The 22,076-nt window shown below is 33.8% G+C and overlaps 1 protein-coding gene across 2 annotated transcripts; it reads right to left on the reverse strand.

The window, feature by feature from the left end:
- Nucleotides 1-1,035: 1,035 nt before the first annotated feature.
- Nucleotides 1,036-11,114, reverse strand: LOC145813863 (putative disease resistance protein At1g50180). 2 transcript variants are annotated; one of them, XM_082910071.1, is made up of 4 exons: nt 10,502-11,114; nt 7,782-8,405; nt 2,921-4,679; nt 1,036-1,274 (listed from the first exon to the last, which is right to left on the reverse strand). In XM_082910071.1, the coding sequence occupies exons 1-4, from the start codon at nt 10,923-10,925 to the stop codon at nt 1,271-1,273; spliced, it is 2,811 nt and encodes a 936-aa protein (XP_082766197.1). In that variant the 5' UTR covers nt 10,926-11,114; the 3' UTR covers nt 1,036-1,270. The 2 variants fall into 2 exon arrangements, with proteins under 2 accessions (XP_082766197.1, XP_082766198.1); XM_082910072.1 differs by lacking the exon at nt 7,782-8,405 and having other exon boundaries at nt 10,502-11,113.
- Between the last annotated feature and the right edge of the window lie 10,962 nt (nt 11,115-22,076).

Consider the following 22,076-nt stretch of genomic DNA (forward strand, 5'->3'; position numbering starts at 1 on the left):
AAGGCTACGTTTAGATTATAGAATTGAAGAGAGTAAGAGAAAAATGTGGGTGAAAATAAGTGAAATGTAGTTATATTTCATATACATTTTATCGAGTTTTTTATTGTCTTTTCTAAATACCACTTAAGTTCATGATCTAAATACAGTTTAAAAAAATAAATATCCTCCTTTCATGATCTTAACCAAAATGTCCACATGTAACAAATTGTTTTTACATTTGAAATTTTGATTTACTACGTTCAATTGCGTGCTAATTTATCTGTTAGAAGGGTCATATGGCATATGCATTGCATGCATTGGTAATTCAAAAAATATAAAAATTTTCGTTTAGTTCTTTAATGATATTCTCTCTAAAACACATGAGCATAGGACGAAATAAAACAAAAAAGAAAAAGACACTACACATAACAAAAGTTTGTACCTGATAGTGAGCGTGATACCTCTTTTTATCGAAGTTTTTTTAGCAACCAATGCTAATTTTGCATTTTATCCCTCTAGTTTAAAATTTTCTATTTGATGTCAATAGACAGTGAAATTTCTTTCTAATCTACAAACAATGAAATATGGTTTTTCATTTTGTAGCACTTAATTTTGGATTTTTAATTTTTAATATGAAATAGATAATAAAAATTTCATTGTTCGAAAAATAAATAACATTTTCTTTAATATTGCATATTCAATACGAACTCTTACTAAATGGATTTTGATGAGAGTATTCCAAAAATTACTTTCAAAAAATAAAATTTTAAATCAAAAATTAGTATTTAAAAGTTTAAAAAATAAAATTATTTATTCAGTAATTGGGTTGGGTTTGTTGCATGTGTCGTTCTCCTCACAATAAAACTTATGGGCTCGTTTGTTTTCTTATAAAAAAATCTTATTGTAGGGGATCTATTATAAAAAATCTCAACTTTTATTACTCAAGTCTCGTATTAATTTTTTTTATGGATATGAACCAATAGAGGGGCCAGTTTGGTTTGAATTGATATTAAATTTAAAACATATTTAAATGAATCGTGCACTTGAACCAAATAATTAAAATAAACAAGTCTTTAATATTTAAATTTAACACAAACATAAATAAATATTGTTAATACAAGCCAACAGTTGTGAATAGTATAGTGAAGTCCAACTCAAGTTTAAATACAACCAAAATAAATCAAATCCAGTAACACAACTAATAAAATAAAATTAAGTATTGTAAATTCCAACTCTACCTTCTAGTATTTTCTTCTTCCACTTCCCATTCTTCTTCTTATGCTTCTCAATATCAACTGAAAATCAAAATAAATAGTGAGAAATGATTAGTTGTAATCAAGTTCATTAGAATAGACCAATTAGGTAAAAACATGCCGATATAGATTGAATCTTATAATATAAATAAATATATAGATTTGGTTATCAGGTTTGTTCGAGATAGATAGAACCTAAACAAAAAATTAATCCAAAAATTGAAGACTCAAAACTAAACCAATGTATTAAAAAAAAAAAAACAAACCAACCCAATAATTTTGGTTTGGTTTAGTTTTTTTGATTCTATGATAATTTGTCCACCCCTAAACCAATATGAAGGCAAAAAAGCAAAGAGAGATATATGTATTAACAAATTTTATGATGAGAATTAATGAGGGGGATGTGAAAGAAACGATAGGGTGTGTTTGGTAACGTTTACGTTTTCAGTTTATATTTATAAAAATTTTATAAACTGATTTTTGTTTATTTTAAAAAAAACATAAACTACAAAAGCGTTTGGTAATTGACAAAATGTTCAAAAAAATTTAAAAATATAAAAAAGAGTGAGAAATGGCAAGTGGTGGCAAGTGGCGACGGAAGACAGTGGTGGAAAGTGGTGACGGTGGGTGGCGGGTAGGTGGTGGTAGTGGGTGGGTGGGTGACGGTGGCGGGTGGTAGCGAGTGGTGGCAGCAGGTAGGTGGCGAATGGCGGGTAGTGGTGGTAGGTGACAGTGGCGGGTGATGTGTGGTAGCAAGTGGGTGGTGGTGGTGGTGGTGGCAGGTGGGTGGTGATGAGTGGTGGTGGATGGGTGGTGGGTGGTGGTGGGTGGATGGGTGACGGTGGCAGGTGGTGGGTGGTAGCGAGTGGGTAGTGGTGGTGGTGGTGGTGGTGGTGGTGGCGGGTGGTGGGTGGCTGAGGCAAATGGGTGGCGGGTGGTGGTGGTGGTGGGTAGGTGGGTGACGGTGGCAGGTGGCGAGTGGTAGGTGGTAGCGAGTAGGTGGTGGTGGCAGGTGGGTAGTGGGTGGGTGGTGGGTGATGGTGGTGGTGGTGGTGGTGGTGGTAGTGGGTGGGTGACAGGTGGCTGGTAGTGGTGGGTGGCTGGTGGTAGCAGGTGGTGGATGGTGGTGGCAGGTGGGTGGTGAGTAGTGGTGGCAAGTAGGTGGCGGGTGGTGGTGGCGGACGGTGGATGGTAGTGGCGGGTGGTGGGTGGTGGCAGGTGGATGGCAGGTGGGTAGTGGGTAGTGGTGGTGGTGGTGGCGGCGAGGAGTGGATGGTAGTGGCAAGTGGGTGGCAAGTGGGTGGTGGTGGCGGGTGGTGGAGGCAGGTGGGTGGTGAGTGGTGGTGGCAGGTGGTGATGTGAGGCGGGTGGTGGGTGGTGGTGGCGGAAGACGGCGGTGGAAAATGGTGGCGGATGGTGGCTAGTGTTGGGTGGTAAAAAAAAAAAACTGAAAATTCAAAATGGAAACACATTTTTTGTGTTTTCATTTTTTAGCCAAATTTATAAACTGACATCATTGATTTATAAATCAAAAATTTTACCAAACAAGTTTTTATTTGAGTTTTTAAAATTTTTATAAATATAAACAGAAAACTCAAAACGTAAGTGTTACCAAACAGCACCTAAGAGACCCAATAGTTGTTTCGTCTCTTGTGAAAGAAAGGATTATCCAGAATTAAGAAATTTACCAAATGTCGAGGGAAGACACATGTTGCACTTTGTAAAACTCTTCTCCTTCTTCACCATTGACCCTTCGAAGCTTGTTATTGAAATTTTCGCTCATATCCTTTGTTGTAAATCGTTGGAGGGTCGCAATGAATCTCAGTCCCTCTGGAACCATTTCTAGTCCTCGGCAAAAAACAATTTCTAAAGCAGAGAGATTGGGCATGGCTCCTTTTTCCACCTCCCACTCCTTTAAGTGCTCCAAATTAAAGAGATGTAGGGTTTTGAGTTGGGGTAAACCATTAGCAGAGCAAACCATTTTGTCCCCCACAAAGGCACAATTACCTAAATAGAGATATTGTAGGTTAGGTAGCCTCTCCAATGTTGGCATAGGGTCTTCTTCAAGTTCACATCCCACCAACGTTAACTCGATGAGGTTGGGAGAGAAACCCTGGCAGTACTCTGGTAACTTGGGAATAATTCCACGAATACTCAATCTGTAAAGATGGTGACACCCTAAGAGTTGTTGGAGAAGAGTCAAGTCTTCTTCTTCTTCTTTGCAAAATTCAACAATTGATAAGGATGTTTGTCGGAGGTGGTCAGCACCGACGCTTAGGTAGTTGATGAAAGCCGCTAAGTCCTGATTGTGCATCTTCCAGAAAGTTGCATCTTCTAGTTGCCGAAGATTGATCAATTTACACAGATCATTGACATCACAAGACCCTGTGTTAAACCCTCCTAATGTTTCGAGGTTGCTCAACCCATCAAATTTTAATTTAACATTGAAATTCAACGGAATATACAAATGCCTCAATTGTTCCATTCCATGTATGACTATCACTTCACCTGAGTTGAACTTGCAAAATTGTAAATCCAAGGTTTGCAGGTGTTTCAACTTGCAGATAGATGAATGCCATTTCGGTATCAAACAACCTCTAAACCTCAAGTACCTCAAGCTAATTAGGTTGCCTATTGATTCGACTGACTTTTCATCAAACTTAAATTCTTCAAGATCCAAATTCCTAAGCAATTTGAAGTATTTCAAATGGGAGTTCAACTCTATTGAAGACTCCTCGTGGACACTCCTTGAATTGCAGAACAATATGGATTTTAGATGTTTAGTTGTCTCCAATTCAGAGAGGACAACTCTTTTGACATCCCTATTCAAATGAATTGCAAGTTTGCGTATTTTAGGAGCAGTAGTTGTTGATGTGGTGGAAAAGCAATTAGCTAGATCAGTTTCGCGTTGGAGATGAATGATCCCGAGAAAATCATTCATTTTTGCCTTTGATAAACACAACTCCAACATAAGGTCATGAATGCGGCAATAATTGATCCTTTGAGTATACTCCTCTACTTCTACTTGAACCATGCACCTCTGTGCAAGCGCACCCAAGTAACGTTTTGCCACATCCATTATTGTTTCATCTCCCACTCTATCATCATCTACAATTATACCGTCACCTATCCACAAGTGATATAGTCTTTCAGGACTTATCCCATAATCCTCTGGAAAGTGACCAAAATATAGAAAACATGGCTTCAATTGATAAGGCAAGTCATGGTAGCTTAAAGCCAACACCTTTGATACTACATTGTCATGTTGTATGGGGTCGTCATTCCATTTATGCGAACGGACATTTTGGTATACAACCTCCCATTCCCTTAATGTATGCTTTGTTGCCAAAAGTCCACCAAGCACAATGATTGCTAACGGTAAACCAGCACACAGCTTTACCATTTTCCTCCCTATTACCTCCATATTTGTGTCAAGCACTCCAGAGTCTACGAAAATAACAAAATGCAAAATTTAAAAACAACAAAAATAGATTATTGTCTAGAGTCTATAAAAAAAAATGAAAATTCTAATGAATGCATGCGTGAATAAGCAATAAAAAATGAAAATTTGCCGACTTTTTTGAGACCCAAATCAAGTTTTTTAACATGGGACTCTCATACATATATAGATAGATAATTCTAAAGCGAGCTTGTAATATGGATTGATTTTTAAACTTTTTTTTTTTGTGCAAAATAAAATCGGTTGGTAATTTAAATTTTTTCAACTTTCGTATTCTCCAGTATAAAACTCAAATTAGTAGTTGTAAAATTACTAAGGCTTTGTTTGGGAAGAAGGGTTGGGTTGGGTTGGGTTGGGTTTGGGGCTATTTTAGCCACAAAAAGGCAAAATAGGTTTTTTAGCTCAATAAGACAAAACATCATATCCAACCCGTAATCATTACATTCTTTCTCTCACAAAAAGTCAAAAAAGCTAAAAAAACCCTTCCCAAATGAGGCTTTTTAAACCCAGGCTAAAATAACTAAAAATTCAAAGAGCCAAAAGGCCAACCCACTTTCCAAACGAATCCTAATCAAACTTGCATAATTCAATTTAACAATCAAATCCATTAAATCATTCTTGTGACAAAGTTAACCAAAGGTAAGATTTAATCAATTTCAATCTTAGAAAATTTATTTCTTCAGAAACAACTATCATAGGGATAGTCAATAACATTCTATACACAAACCATATATTTGGAAAATAATCATCCGTTAATTTTAAATAATTTACTACACCAACAAGATTTTTTGTTTCTATTTAAGGGATGGTTCTTTTTCAACCAATTTTTGGGGTCCAAAACAGCCGCGCCCTCAACTTTGCCTCAAAGTCAGCACTGTTTACATTGATACTTGCATCTTTTCAATCAAAAGTTCTATATCAACAAAGAAGAAAAAGCTCAAATTCATGCATGCATTTGGTGCAAAGGGAGTGATGTTAAGGAGCCAAGAAGTAAACTATGGCCCCGTTTGAGAATTTATTATTTTAATCAATTTTTAATTTTTTACAAAAAGATGAATAAAAAAAATAAAAAGAGTGATGCATGTACCCCTAACTTTCCTTCTAGATTCCATTCTTCAAGCTAGTATTACAAAGTTATCATACATGACTTACGTCATTCAAATTTTAATCAATAATTAGTGACTAGTCTTGGAGTATTATGTGTCATTGTCAACATGGTGTTTCATATTAATTGCATAGCAAAAACTTTTATGAATGGAACATGTTAACTCATCTTTGTGGGGATAGTTAAGAGACAAATGATGACTATTTAGTTTTTATTGCGGTTTCTCATTGACCGAGAGTATATCATGTAGACAACATGATACTCTGGATGTATCTAATAATTCTAAATAGAGATATTTGTATGATATTTTAAAATTAAAAGGTTTAACTGTACAATTTTGTAGTTTAAGAGGATACTAATATTCAATACTAGTTCACGAGATGTTATTATACTTAACACTAAATTTTTTAGCATCCAATTATGTTCCGGTCTTTTAGATTAGTAAATTACATAAAAGAAGTAGCTTTTCTTTCCAAGTGAAATGCTTGGACCACATTTTTTTTTGGGGGATGGAAATGCTATTTTATCATTAATTTACAAAATATTTAATCAGAATGATATGGTAGTTGTATTTTTGAAATAAAGGCCACTCCAAATGGGGGGAAGTGCTACTTTCAAGGTCTATAATTTTTGTGATATTTATAAACTATTGTATTGTTGGTTATGATTTGGTTATAATTTATTGTTATATTATTTATGATTCATTGTGATATTGATTATGAGATTATTTTAGATATGATTTAAAATATCTTTAGTTATACCTTCTGTGGTGTTTAGTTATGACTCATTTTTTTTTTAATTATAATTGAAAATAATCTAGTTAAGACATTTTTGATAATCAAAATTACAAATGTCATAACTTGCATATAGCATGACCCATCCAAATCTAAAATGAGAAGACTTAAATATGTCACATCATATATCTGTATATATATATATATATATATCCTAGTAGATGTTAATTTTCAGCAACAGTTTAAAAATTTTGTCACAAAAAATATCGCTAGATATAAGTTTTAACGACAATTTTAAAAATTGCCACAAAAAAGGTTACTAATTTTCAACTTTCAGTGACAGTTTGAAAAATTCATCTTAAAAAAATGTCACTAACTGTAAGTTTTAGCGATAATTTATAAAAATTGTGACCAAAAAAAAAAAAATAATAATTTGCAAAAAATTGTCACAAAAAATTATTTTTAGCGACGATTTTACTAGGACTTATTTTCAGTTGGACTTGATGGAAATTAAGTCCAACTATTAGGACTTATTGATAGTTTACCCTATACATATTTGTATAAATTTTATGTTTCTATCTGTGTGATATTCATTGAGTTCTTGGTGTACTGGGAATGCTGTCATAACCCGTCGTGTGGGACAATTTGGGTCTATTTCGATTATTTGAATAATTTATATTAAGATTTATCAAGTAAATTAACTATGAAAAAAAATCATAATTCATCATATATTTATAACCACATAATACTAAGATCATATACTATCTATTTTTAGAAAACAACTATGGATCATGTGATTTTGAATAGTGATTAATTTGATTTTTTTTTTTTCTTTTGTACGAGTCCTTCCCTATTCCAACTATTGAAACTTGGGGGAATTACAACACAATGGGATAGAGAAAAAAAAATTATAAAAATACGGGGGTGCAAGTGATTATGTGATGAGATGCAAGTAAAAAAGTACAGAGGTGCAAACATGTTTATGTAAAATTTTATTTTCTATCCCACTGGAAAGTAATTCCTTGAAAGTTTTCAATTTTATGTAGTTTTTGTAAAATGAATATTCTAAATACATTTGGTACGACCCTATGGCCAGTAGAGCTAAAGTATTTTCCATCTTTCCCAAATTTCTGCCCATGGGTCATTAATCTTTTTAGATGATAATAGATCACACAGATGATGTGAAAACTAACATTGAAATAATTTAATTTGTATCAAAATATACAGCAATGTGGACTGATTAATATTACCTCTACCATCTCTTCTTAGTAATGATTTCTTTTGAAGTAGATCCCAACTTTCCTCGTTATTTAAACACTGTGGTTCATGGAAGATACAATATGGATCTATCTGTGATGGCAATGTTTTATTACGAGTCGTTAGCAATATTTTGCTGCCCGTGTTTCCATTTGGGAAGGCCGGTTTCAGGCTCTTCCAAGCCTCTATTGACCAAATATCATCCAGTACAACTAAGCATCTTTTCCTTTGCTGGATTTTATAAAGTTGCTCAAACAACTCTTTATTTGCCATCCGAACAACATCTTCCTTCCTCTCTGGAACAAGATTGATGAAGATTTCTTGCAGAATGTCTCTTGTTTGATACTGTTGAGATATGCATACCCATACCAAACCATGAAAGTGACTCTGGATATTTTTGTGATGATATACTTTTTTAGCCAGAGTGGTCTTCCCCAAACCACCCATGCCGCAAATGGAGACAACTCGACTAGGAGTATAGTCATCAACTTGCACCAAATGTTTCACAACCTTGTTCAAGTCTTCCTCAAACCCAACAAAATCCTCTTCAACAACATGCTGATATGATTGCCTCAATTCTTGTTGCTTTTCAACTGCCAAACTTCTTATGCCTTCACCTATAGCAATATTAGTTTAGCCTTTCTAACGGTCGGTATTCAATAATTATGTTTTACAAATAGAATTTTCATGTAAAAAGCTCACATAAAATGATTTTTTTTTTCTTTTTCTTTTGTGATTCTTTCATTTTGAAGAGGGAAAAAACACTTATTTTATGGTCCAAAAAAAACAGTGTCACATAATTTGTATGAATTTTGTATGTAAAAATTCTATTTTTTGAATCATTTTTCACCATATAATAATACATCCTTTATAAAATATATATTAAAAAAAGTGGAGGTTAAAATTGTGAAATAGTATTTTTATATGTTTCTATAAATTTACGGGATTTTTTATTTATGATTTCTAGTAATATTTTTTTAGAAGGATAAGGATAACACAAGTTTTTTTTTTTTTTTAGTAACATAGGTCCTCCAAGGTATAATGTGACAAAAATACTCTCACTATACCGCTTCAAGTATCAACTATTACTTTTGTAACTCCTTTTAAAATTTCAAAATTATATAACTTTTGATCTAAATCTTTTTTCCATTTATAAAATTTGTATTTTTTGAATTGTTTTATAAAGATCCGTAAAACACGATCCATGATGAATATAAAATTTCAAAAAAAAAAAAAAGATAACGAAATTTTATTGACCTAAGACAGGTCAGGAAAATTTCGGTTAGTCAGTGAAATTTCGATGACCAATCATTGAAATTTCTAAAAATATATATTTTACAAAAAATTGAGATATGAATAAAAAATTATTAAATTTTAAAATTTTGAAATCACTTCAACAACGTAAAAAGGTCACACGAGAGAGAAACCACGTTATGAGAAAAATTAGGATTTTTAAGATCATAAGGGCATTTTGGACTATTAATGTTAAAAATTGTCATTATTATTTTAAGATGAGGACTGCTATTAGTACCTACTTCTTTACTTTAGACCTCCCATTTCTTTGAACCCCATCCAACAAAACGAATCTCATCCCTTTTTTCTTTAAACCGCCACCTTAATACCATCTATACCCCTCATGTTTTTGACCCCAATTGTTTTTCTACAATTTTCTACCGCTGGCAGTCCCATCCCTTCGGTGACCTCCCACCACCTCCCCTACCAGCAACCACTCTTCCACAACCTCCGACCACCGCGACCCCTTCCTCTTCCCTTTGTGTGTGTGTGTGTTTCAGATCTAGTTCATGTTCAACATTTTATCTTCAACACTTCCACATTCACCAATTTTATCAGTTTCTTCACCTCCACAAACGACATACTATTATTATTCGCTCCTCTTCCTCCTCCGACCACATCACTACCACCACTTCCGCCGCCTCCATTAGCATCCCAACACAACGCCTTTAGCCCTAACGACGGCTTCGGCTTGTACTGAATCGCCGACGACAGACTTTGTTTCAAAAAAATACACGACACTCTCCACATCATATCTCTCTCTCTCTTTCTCTCTAATACGCCCAAATTTATTTTCTGTCTTTATCTATACATATCTATATGTATCTATCATATGCTATTCCATAATGTTAATAATGGTAGTAATTGATTTGAATGCGAATGCCTTGGATCTCAAAGACTAGTGGATGAGAGGAGAGACAGAGAGAGAGAGGGGTTGCGGGTGGAGATGGTGGTGAAAAGGTTGGTGGATTAGGGTTTGAGAAATTAGGGTTAGGGTTAGGATTTGAGAAATTAGGGTTAGAATGTTAGGGATGAGGGTAAAAATGTAATTTTATATTTGGATAAAATTGAAATTAAAAAAAATAAAAGAGATGGGGATCCAAAGAAGAAAGGTAGGTGCTAATAGTAGCACTCTTTTCAGATTTCAAATTTCAAGAATTTTAACTAGCAATCAAATTGTTGTTATCCTTAAAGTTTTACACAAACTTGTAGAGAGATGTCCTTTTAATTTCTCCTAAATTTCCCTGAAAAATTAAAATATAAAATATTATTCTTTCCTAATATTGATTATGTTACACGAAAGAGTAATGGAATATATCTCAAAAGAGAAAAAAAAATATACTTCAAATAAAAATATAACAATAATTGAAATTATTAACAAATAAATAAATAAAAACTTAAATTTAAAGAACTAACTCACCTATACTTTTCAAGCCGTAAGTATGTAAACTAGCGGTGAGGTCAGTGATCTTGTTTTTAATGGCACCGAGCTCACTTCCGACCCTGTGAACGTCTATCCATTCATTGAAGATGCAAGCGAATCTTTTGAGGGTGCTTCGGAAACCCTTTTTGTTCTTTTTGGATGAAACTTGGATGACAAAAGTTTCGAGGATGTCTTCAGTTTCATAAGCAAGTTTTCTGATTTCCGCAAGCCAGTTGTTGACCCTCGCATCTACAAGATCAGATTGTATTGCATAATCTGCATCTTGTAAGAAGCATTGCATTCGATTCAACTCGACTTGGATTTGTTCAACTTGGTCGCTTACTCCGTATAAGAATTTTGCTTCTTCAGTTAACAAAACTCCAAGTCTGTTGACAATGAAGGACACAACAGGCACTTCCATTATGAAACTATGCTACTTCAATTAAATTCAAACCCACTCCAACAAAATCTGGGTTTAAAGAGTAGGTGGTAACCTAGGATGAAGGTTGGAGAAGGGGTTGGGATGTAGGGTGAGTGTAGAGACTGAAGAGAGAGAGAGAGAGAGACATTGATTAATTGAGACACAGTTCTTAGAAATAGTAGGGGTTGCACAATTTTGTGGTGGAGTTGATTTATGGAAAGTACATTATCTATTCCTTTTTCTTTTTTCTTTTTTTAATTTTGTCCTATTTATCTTTAAAAATAAAAGGTAAAATATAAATACACTTCTTAAGTTTATTTAAAATATAATTTGTCCTTATAATTTAAAAAATTACAAATATTATTTTTTTAATTTTTTTTAATTTAAGAGAATGAATTAAAAAAATAAAATTTCTAATTATGCTCAGATACAACAATAAAATTATTTAAATAATTAATTGAATATATTTATAAATTATTAAAAACTATTAATTGACTTGATGATCTATTAATAAAAATGGTAATAAATTGTGTGATCAGAAACTTGAAAGAGTGAGATATAATTTTCAAAATCATATGAAACAATCTATGTTTTAAGCAAACGTCAAGAGTGTAGTTGTAATTTACTCAAAAAATAAAATAGATGATTAAATTTTAAATATATATTTAGCATTTCATAAATAATTATATAATATAAAAAATTACAATTATTAAATTAATTTAATTTATTTTATTAATAATATATACATAATACTCTAGAATGATTTGGATCATAGAATTTGAGTGTCAATTTTTTTTAAAAGTATATATGTAATTTGTTATTACGTACCACAAACGAAAAGGTGATTCAACGCGAGACGATGTGATTCACAAATCAACATATGAGATGAGACCCAACCCAACGCGGGACAATGGGACTGGGTTCACGCGTTGAGAACATGTGGTTACCACATACTTTCCTTCCACTTGAAAGGAAAATTCTATTTTTACGCACATATTTAGTTGTGTACATATATTTAATGAAATATTATTTGAATGATAATTATATTTTAAAACAAAATTATTATAATGGACATTAAAATACACTCATAATATTATATCAAAAAAAATTTTATGCACATTTTTTTTTTATAAAAAAAAAAATCTCATTACACATCTTTTGAGTAAAAAAAAAATCTTAAATCCTAATTTCTTTATTGTTTATCCTTTCTTTCATTATTTCCTACTTTGTATATTGTCCATAACTTACTACACACTCTATAATTTTTTAGTGTATTGTCCTTTTCGATTTTGAAGGTTTTATCTTTTATCCCAATTCCAAATGGCTTTGAATTATTATTTTGATAGACATACAAAAACAAAACAAAAAGACAGATGACGACATTAATCAATCATACAACTCAATTGCATTAAAACCCGGTCTAAACTAAAGTAATATCATCCACAAAATTATGTACGAAGAACAAATAGTCAAAGAAATGCAAATGTAACATCGAATTTATTCTAGGCAAGTAGTAATCAATTTATAGGTACTAGAGGACCGTCATGTATTCATCCTCAACAAAACATCTCTCTCTTACAGAGTTAAACATATCTTGATTTTTTTATTAGGATTTGGATTTTTGTTCAATCCATTTAATGTTCTATCAAAAACAAGGGTTCCCAAGAACTTCTCTCCCTTGAACCATTAAAAACAGAGTACTGTAAAACCAAAATGATAAAAACAGAGAAAGAAACAAAATAAAATCTGTTACTGAAGCTTGTTAGGGAAAATATGTGATTCCCCACAAGTAAATCAATCAATGAGAATAAAAACTAATGCGGAAAAATTAAATCAAAAGCAACACAAGAATTTTTACGTGATTCCCTCAATGTGAGGTATGTCCACAGGATCGAAATCTGATTCCACTATCAACCAAACAAGTTCCAAACCATTACAAACGAGACACTAATGGTCTCACAAAACCACCCTTAGGTGAATTCCAAATAATCACAAATAAACAAAAGGAAATACCTCACCAAATAGATGAACCAAAATCTTCAGAACCAGAGTTGAAGAAGACTCAAAATAACTTCACCAAATCAACTTCTTCAATGCCGAAGTTATCAACCGAAACTTCAAACAGTGCTTAAGGAACAAAGCCCACCAAACTTGAAAAACACTGCTAATAGTTCACCAATTCCGAAACTGTGTATATTTTTTTCCAAAAACCACGCCACATATATATATATATATATATATATATATATAATTAAATCTTAGGTTTTGTAATCAAACCCTAGTTGTTTTCAAATTGGATTAGGTCTCCACAAATTAAATATAATATATATAAAAATATATTATATCTAAACCAAACCAAATTAAAACTCTTTTATCAAAACCAATTGGGTCCCACACTCCAATAAAGAGGTATACCCAACAATTCTCCCCCTACCGACTTAGGTGGAGATATCAACCATACCCGCCAAAGTTCGACACTTCAAATGTTTATCCCTCGACAAAGTCTTTGTCAACATGTCTGAAATATTATCATCTGTGTGAACCTTTTCGAGTTGTAACAATTTCGAATCTAACACATCACGAATCCAATGGTATCTCACATCAATGTGTTTTGATCTCGAATGAAAAGTAGAATTTTTACTCAAGTGAATAGCACTTTGACTATCACAATAAAGCACATACTTTTCTTGCTTTAAACCCAACTCTTGCAAAAATTTCTTCAACCATAACTCTTCTTTGCAAGCTTCCGTAATGGCAATAAATTCAGCTTCGGTAGTTGAGAGAGCAACACATTTTTGTAATTTAGATTGCCATGCCATAGCTCCCCTTGCAAAAGTCATCAAATACCCCGAAGTAGATTTCCTAGAATCAACATCACCAGCTATGTCAGAATCTGTGAACCCATCAAGCATCGGCTTACCATCCCCAAAATACAAACACACCTTCGAAGTCCCTCGAAGATATCTTAGAATCCATTTTACCGCTGCCCAATGTTCTTTACCCAGATTAGAGAGAAAACGACTCACCACACCAACGGCGTGAGCAATATCTGGCCTTGTACAAACCATGGCGTACATCAAAGAACCAACTGCTGAAGCATAAGGAACTTCCAACATCTCTTCCTTGTCTTTCTTACTTGTCGGACATTGATTCGAACTAAGTTTGAAGTGACCCGCAAGTGGACAACCAACCGGCTTCGCTTTATCCATATTGAACCTCTCAAGAACTTTCTCAATGTAGCTTTCTTAAGACAACCAAATCAGCCCCTCTTTGCGATCACGAACAATTTTCATACCAAGAATTTGCTTTGCCGGCCCCAAATCTTTCATAGTAAAAGACTTGCTTAACTCCAATTTCAACCTGTTTATCATGGTAGAATCTTGACCCACAATTAATATGTCATCAACATAAAGCAAAAGAATAATAAATTTGCCATCCGAAATTTTTTTCACAAACACACAATGGTCCAAAGTGGTTTTAGAAAAACCATTATTCATCATGAAAGAGTCAAATTTTTTGTACCATTGCCTCGGGGCTTGCTTGAGACCATACAAACTTTTCTTCAATTTGCAAACAAATTTCTCTTTCCCTTTCTCTACAAAACCTTATGGTTGCTCCATGTAAATTTCTTCTTCAAGATCACCATGAAGAAATGCGGTCTTCGCATCAAGTTGCTCAACTTCAAGGTTCATACTTGCAGCCATGCCAAGTACAACCCGAATAGAAGACATCTTCACAACCGGCGAGAAAATCTCATCAAAGTCAATGCCTTTCTTTTGCCCAAAGCCTTTCACAACAAGACGTGCTTTGTACCTCAGATTCTTGCCATCATTCTTCAATTTGAAAACCCACTTATTTTTCAGAATTTTCCTCCCCTTAGGCAACTTCACTAAATCATAAGTCTGGTTTTCAAGCAAGGAATTCATCTCCTCTTCCATGGCCTTTTTCCAATCACCTTTTTTTGTATGCTCAATTGCTTCTTGGTAGTTCTCCGGTTCCCCTTGATCAGAAATTAACACAAATTCATTGGGAGGATACTTTCTTGAAGGTTGTCGGTCCCTTGTAGATTTCCTCAACTCAAGTTGTGGTGGCGGTTCTTGAGTTGGATGCTCTTCCTCAATTTCTGGCTCAACTTCATTAGGATTAGCATCATCCTCTACATCTTCAATAGGTGGCTGCATATCTCCCCCGTTTTCATCATCAACTGAAGATGAAGGAGATGAATCCATGTCAATGAGATCACTAGTTTTTGGCTCCGGTTGATCACCTTTGCCAAAGTCTTCAATTGTTTGGTCTTCAAGAAACACAACATCACGGCTTCGAATGACTTTCTTGTCGACCGGATCCCACAATCTATACCCAAATTCATCACGCCCATAGCCAAGAAAAATGCATTGTCTTGACTTACTGTCAAGCTTGGACCTCTCATCCTTTGGAATGTGAACAAAAGCTCGGCAACCAAACACTCTCAAGTGCTCATAAGTCACATCTTTACCAGTCCAAACTCTTTCAGGAACATCACCATTCAAAGGATATGAAGGAGACAAATTGATCACGTCAACCGCTGTCTTCAATGCCTCACCCCAAAAGGATCTTGGCAATTTAGTTTGTGAAAGCAAACACCTTGTTCTTTCCACAATGGTGCGGTTCATCCTCTCGGCAACTCCATTTTGTTGAGGAGTCTTCTTAACTGTCTTTTGATGCCGAATACCTTGGTTGCGACAATACTCATCAAATGGCCCAATGTATTCACCACCATTGTCTGATCGTATGCACTTTAATTTCTGCCCTGTTTCTCTTTCAACCATGGCCTGAAAATGCTTAAATACTTCTAGAACTTGATCTTTAGTTTTTAGTAGAAAAGCCCAAACTTTCCTTGAATAATCATCAATGAAAGTGACAAAATAAAGTGCACCACTATGTGTTCTAACTTTTAAAGGACCACAAACATTCGAGTGAATCAACTCCAAAACATTTTATTTTCTAGAAGCAACATTTTTATGAAAAGAAACTCTATGTTGTTTACCCGCCAAACAATGAACACAAGTTTTAAGATGTGTACCTTTCAAACCGGGTAGAAGCTCTTTCTTGAACAAAACTTGCAGCCCCTTTTCATTCATGTGGCCAAGCCGCTTGTGTCACAATTCGGTAGAAGTATCATCTTGAAGTGCATTGACAACACCTTTACAAATTTTTCCTTGCATCGAATAAAGTGTATGAGTCTTCTTACACTTAGCCACCACCAAAGAACCCTTTGTGAGCTTCCATATTCCATCACCAAATTTGTTGTTGAAGCCTTCATCATCTAGCTTCCCGGTAGAGATCAAATTGAGGCGAATGTCGGGAAGATGCCTCACATCTTTAAGCAACAACTTGCAGCCCAAATTTGTTTCCAAGCAAACATCACCCATGCCAATAATCTTGGACAAACCTTCATTACCCATTCGAACAAAACCATATTCTCCTTCGGTGTAGGTAGTGAAGAAATCAACTCGAGAAGTCACATCAAAAGAAGCACCGGAATCAATCACCCAATTGCTCTCTTGGCCCACAAAATTGATACAATCATCTTCACAAATGACCATAAGATCACCATTGGTAGTGACTGCTGTTGTGTCTTCTTGCTTCTTATCCACACTTTTGTCACGCCTTTTCTCCTTGTTCTTGAGCTTTCGGCATTCCCACTTCATGTGCCCTTTCTCATGGCAATAATAGCACTCAATGTCTTTCTTTGAAAAAGAACCATCTTTTGATTTGTCATGGCTTTGATCACGACCATGAGGAGTCTTACTCCTCCCCCTTGTTTTGCTTCGGCCTCTCACAATGAATGCTTCCGAATGAGAGGAACCCGCTGATTTTCTTCTAGTTTCTTCATTCAACAGGCTACTAGTGACTTGGCCCATTGTGACAACTTCATCAGGTGCCGAATTACTAACCGTCACAACCAAAGTCTCCCAACTTTCGGGCAAAGAACTAAGTAGCATCAAAGCCTGCAACTCATCATCAAAAATAATTTTCATAGAGGCAAGTTGGTTAACAATACTCTTTATTTCATTCAGATGTTCCGGAATAGGGCTGCCCTCTTTATATTTTAAATTAACCAACTTACGAAACAGGAAAGCTTTATTTGTGGCTGATTTCCTATCATAAAGGCCTTCTAATTTTTTTTCCATAAATCATGTGCTGAAGTTTCCGTAGCAACATGATGAAACACACTGTCATCAATCCATTGACGGATAACACCAACGGCTTTTCGATTAAGCTTATTCCATTCATCATCTTTCATACCCTTGGGTTTGCCACTATCACCCTCAATGGGTCCATACAAATATTTACAAAATAATAGGTCCTCCATTTTAGTTTTCCAAGTTACCCAATTACTTCCATTGAAGCTAGACATACGACCCACATTCCCCTCCATTGATTTACACAAATAAATAAACTCAAATAGACCGTATGCTCTGATACCAGTTGTTAGGGAAAATATGTGATTCCCCACAAGTAAATCAATCAATGAGAATAAAAACTAATGCGGAAAAATTAAATCAAAAGCAACACAAGAATTTTTATGTGGTTCCCTCAATGTGAGGTACGTCCACGGGATCGAAATCCGATTCCACTATCAACCAAACAAGTTCCAAACGATTACAAACGAGACACTAATGGTCTCACAAAACCACCCTTAGGTGAATTCCAAAGAATCACAAATAAACAAAAGGAAATACCTCACCAAATAGATGAACCAAAATCTTCAGAACCAGAGTTGAAGAAGACCCAAAATAATTTCACCAAATCAACTTCTTCAATGTCGAAGTTATCAACCGAAACTTCAAACAGTGCTTAAGGAACAAAAGCCCACTGAACTTGAAAAACACTGCTAATAGTTCACCAATTCCGAAACTGTGTATAGTTTTTTCCAAAAACCACGCCACATATATATATATATATATATAATTAAATCTTAGGTTTTGTAATCAAACCCTAGTTGTTTTTAAATTGGATTGGGTCTCCACAAATTAAATATAATATATATAAAAATATATTATACCTAAACCAAACCAAATTAAAACTCTTTTACCAAAACCAATTGGGTCCTACACTCCAATAAGGAGGTATACCCAACAAAGCTGAAATAATCGGTTGCAACAATGAGCTCAGTTCGATTGAAGTTCCTTCATGATGGTTTGGGCACGCCCCCCCTCCCCTCCCCCCCCAAAAAAAAATTTCTTTATCAAATTCTTCTTCGAAATATTATACCTAGACAACAATGGAATGGTGGTAAACCGACTCATCGATTTCATCTTTACGGTGTTAATGAAACTTTTCCACTACAAAGCACTTTGACTCTTCCCAAACAGAGTTCTGTAAACCACCGATCTCTCTGATACCGACGATTCACAACTGCTGATATTACTATTATCAGAGAAAATGCCTACTTACAAAATCGAAAATAAAAAATACTCACCTTCAACAATGCAATGAAGGGTCTTCAATGGAGGGTTGAGGTGGTGGGTCTTCACTGCGTGGAACCAAAATAAGGGTCAACTGTTGGTCTACAATTTTGAAGAAGTGTGTGGAAAGAGGGTTGAGGTAAAATAATTAATAATCAAATTATTCATTGTATGTATTGAGAAATGATGTGCATAAAGATATATAGGTGTGTGAAAATAGAATTTCCTCCTTTCAAAGCTTTGAAAGTCGGTGTGGAAAAATTATTAGGCCTAGTTTAACATCTAATTACAAAAATCATCATTATTTTTTATTTTAATTTGTATTTAAAAAATTATTATTTTTTGATTTATATATCATAAAAGAATGTAAAAAGTAAAAAAAAATAAAAATAAAAACTTATTAAAAACTTAAAAAAAAAGAAAAGAAAAGAAAGAAAAGTCAACAAAAAAGCTTAAAACGTCAATGGTCAATCCCAAACACCTGTGGAATTTTATTTATATATATATATATATATATATTTTAAAAATTAAGTTTTTAGAAAAAAGATGGACTGAAAAACTAAAAAAAAGAAAAAGAAAAAAAAGATGACTAAAAAGAAACATCCAATTTGATACTTTACAACATGGTGATATGTAAGGCATGTGTTCCTTCTTTCATGAAACTGCCACATTCTATTAACGTCCTTGATTGATTTTTTAATTCTGGATAACAGGTTAAAGCCATTTTCTTCTCAGAAACAGGGGAGCGTGCAGCTCCATTTGTGCGTCAAGCTGCCCTAAATTATTGGCCTTATGCCGCTTTTGCATTTGTGCCATGGCGAGAAGAGGAATCTTCCTTTTGGTTTGGTGGAATGTGTATGTGGATTTTCATTTCTTTTTTGGGAGAACGAATAGGTATAGGAATGCTTTTTTTTTTTTTTTTTTTCATCCTTTTTTTAAAAAAGGAAAAGAAAAATAAAGTTAACTTCTTAAATGTTCTTACAAGCCTCCTTCAGAATAATTTCCTAGATTTGTGAATAATCTTATCATTTAACCAGCAATAAATTTTAGAATAGTATCAGAACTATTTAAATTATTCCTTTCTTCAGTGAACAGAAGCAGCGATCATTATTCTTTCTTATCTTGGCTTGAAGGACTGATGATAAATGGGGATTTTTTTTTGCAGCAAAATCAGATTCTTTTGCAGTCACAACAATCTATTTTATGTTAACTTCTACTTTGATCTGAAGTTGTGCTTTTGTCCTATGTGAATTTCAATTTGTCTGGAAGGCTGTCATATCTTGGATAAGTGCAGTTATCAAATTTTTTTATTTATCGCAATGGTAGTAGGGGGTAGAAAACGTCTGTGATCATGTTACCCATGACAATAATAAAGTGTCATTTGTTGTGCGGACTCAATTCCACAATGTAGAGAGTGTACGAGCCTCATGGATGAACCACCGTGCTCCGAGGGATGAAGACCTACATAAGTAACGAATAGTGAGCTTGTTTGACCGGGGGTTTGGTTAAAAACCCCTCTAATAGTAAAGTCAAGCCAGAGAGAAGGTAGGGAAAACGAGTGTAAAGAGAGAGTGTAAAATGAATTCGGATCCTTTGTAAAGGGGTGGGGTGAGGTTACCTTTTATAGGGAATGCTTAATTTGCTCATCAAGTTTCTCTTTCTGTCACTAGACACTCAGTCATTTAGCAAGGTCACTTCTCATTGGAGGAAGGCGGAGACTCTGTTGAACGGTTCCTTTACTCACGGGCACCACGCACCCTTCACTCACATGGCATTTGTTGATCCATTAGATCCATTAGAGATCAACTCATTTTAACTCACTTTAGAGTGAGTAAGAGTCTTGAAGTTTAAGTCATTGAGTACTTGCTTCGGAGTGGAGATGGGTGCTAGGGCTTGGCCCATGGTCTTGCTCACTCTGGAGTAAGGAAATGACCAAGGCTGAGTCTCTAGCTCGGCCCGCTTATGAGTGAGGGAAGGAGCTTAGGCTAGGCTGTGGCCTTGCCCACTTCAGAGTGGGGAAATGGCCAAAACTCTTAACTAATTTTTTCTATAATTTTTAAAAACACTATTGGTTAGCCCATTAAACCAATAATCACAAAAATTTTAATTACACCATGATTTATGCTTCTTAAAAGGAAAGATAAAACAATCTCCATATTTGTCAAAATCTATTCTCTCTCATAAAAATTCACAAGAAAAAATTAAGAGAACTCCAAAACTAATATAAAACTGTCAATTTTATGATTTTGATTAAGAAATACACATATAATAAAACTATTAATTAATCCATCCCACATGATTTAAAATTTGAAAATATTTATATGAAATTCCAAAATAAAATTGTAATCACATCTAAATCATATGAAATTTAAAAAATTTAAAAGATAATTTTAGCATGAAATTTTATTCATATTTAATTCAAAACTGTCTATTATTTCTATATACTATTAAGCATTTCAAATTTTTTAATTTAAATTTATCCATATATTGCATAATCTAAATCATATCTAATTCAAAATTTTAGAATATTTAGATGAGCCTTGTCGAATTCATGACTAATTTTTAATTTTTTTAATTAAAATGCAATATTAAAAAACACTATAGGTTAATGTTCAAAATAATTAAGCCAAATCTAATTCGAAAATTCTTAAATAAAATTTTCATAATGTTATATTTTTTTTTTTTTTGGGCACACTCCTACACTTTAGATTCAACTATTTGAATAAAAAAATATATAAATTTTAAATTTTATAACATATGACATAATTTTATTTGAAGAACTATTTGATTATGTGTAAATTTTGAAATAAAAAATATTTTTACCAATAAGGTTATACCATACAAATTGAGGATGCATCACGTTAATTTTTTAAATTATTTATTAGTAACTATCAAAGATTTATAAATTTATTAACAAACAAAAAACAAATCTATATTCACATAGTATACAAATATATTTTTTTATTTAAAGTATAGATTATGCTTATTAAAGGGCCTAAACGGTCTCTAGTCGGAACAATCCGATCTAGTTTAGCCCATTGGGCTCACTTTTACAACCCCTTTTCGACAATCCGAGTCATTCACATTTTAGAATTTATTGATTACATTATTCCTGTAAAAAATCACGCTAATTGGATGACGGATGTTATGTATTCGGATCACTTTTGTCTGGAAAAAAATGGACGGTCAGAAAATTAACAGTTTATAATAAAGTGATCCGAATACATAGTATCCGTTATCTGATCGACGTGATTTTTTACAAGAATAATGTATTCAACAAATCTTAAAATGTTAACGGTTTAGACTATCGAAAAGGAGCCCAAAATTGCTCAATGGGCCGGACTGGACTCTCCAGTCCAGATGGTGGACTGGAGGCAAGCCCCAATCTTATTATACGTCATGTAGGCATTTCGGCTCAAATTATCAAAAACTATAAATATTGAGGTTTATGTTTTGACCATTAGAATGATTTGATAGATTTTCGATGAACCACAAGATAAAAAAATGTATACCTGTGGACTATCTCAATTAAATTGTTTTATATATAAATTTTTAAGATTGATCAAATGTTAAATTGGTTCAACCTCTTAAAACAAGATTTAATGTGGTTAGCGGATATGGTCAACTCATACTAAGGCCATGTTTGACAAGTGGGGCTAGGTTATTTTTTTGGCTAAAATTTACAAAAAGACAAAATAGA

Source organism: Camellia sinensis, chromosome 15 (assembly GCF_055761805.1).
Source record: "Camellia sinensis isolate YWXY chromosome 15, ASM5576180v1, whole genome shotgun sequence".
In the NCBI taxonomy this organism is placed as follows: Eukaryota; Viridiplantae; Streptophyta; class Magnoliopsida; order Ericales; family Theaceae; genus Camellia; species Camellia sinensis.

Bases quoted from the DNA above. Each gene is read 5' to 3' on its own strand.
- LOC145813863 (XM_082910071.1), bottom strand. From the start codon at position 10,925: ATGGAAGTGCCTGTTGTGTCCTTCATTGTCAACAGACTTGGAGTTTTG. The intron at 8,406-10,501 runs GTGAGTTAGTTC...ATATTGCTATAG, and splicing joins TTACGGCTTGAAAAGTATAG to GTGAAGGCATAAGAAGTTTG. The intron at 4,680-7,781 runs GTAATATTAATC...TTATTTTCGTAG, and splicing joins ACTAAGAAGAGATGGTAGAG to ACTCTGGAGTGCTTGACACA.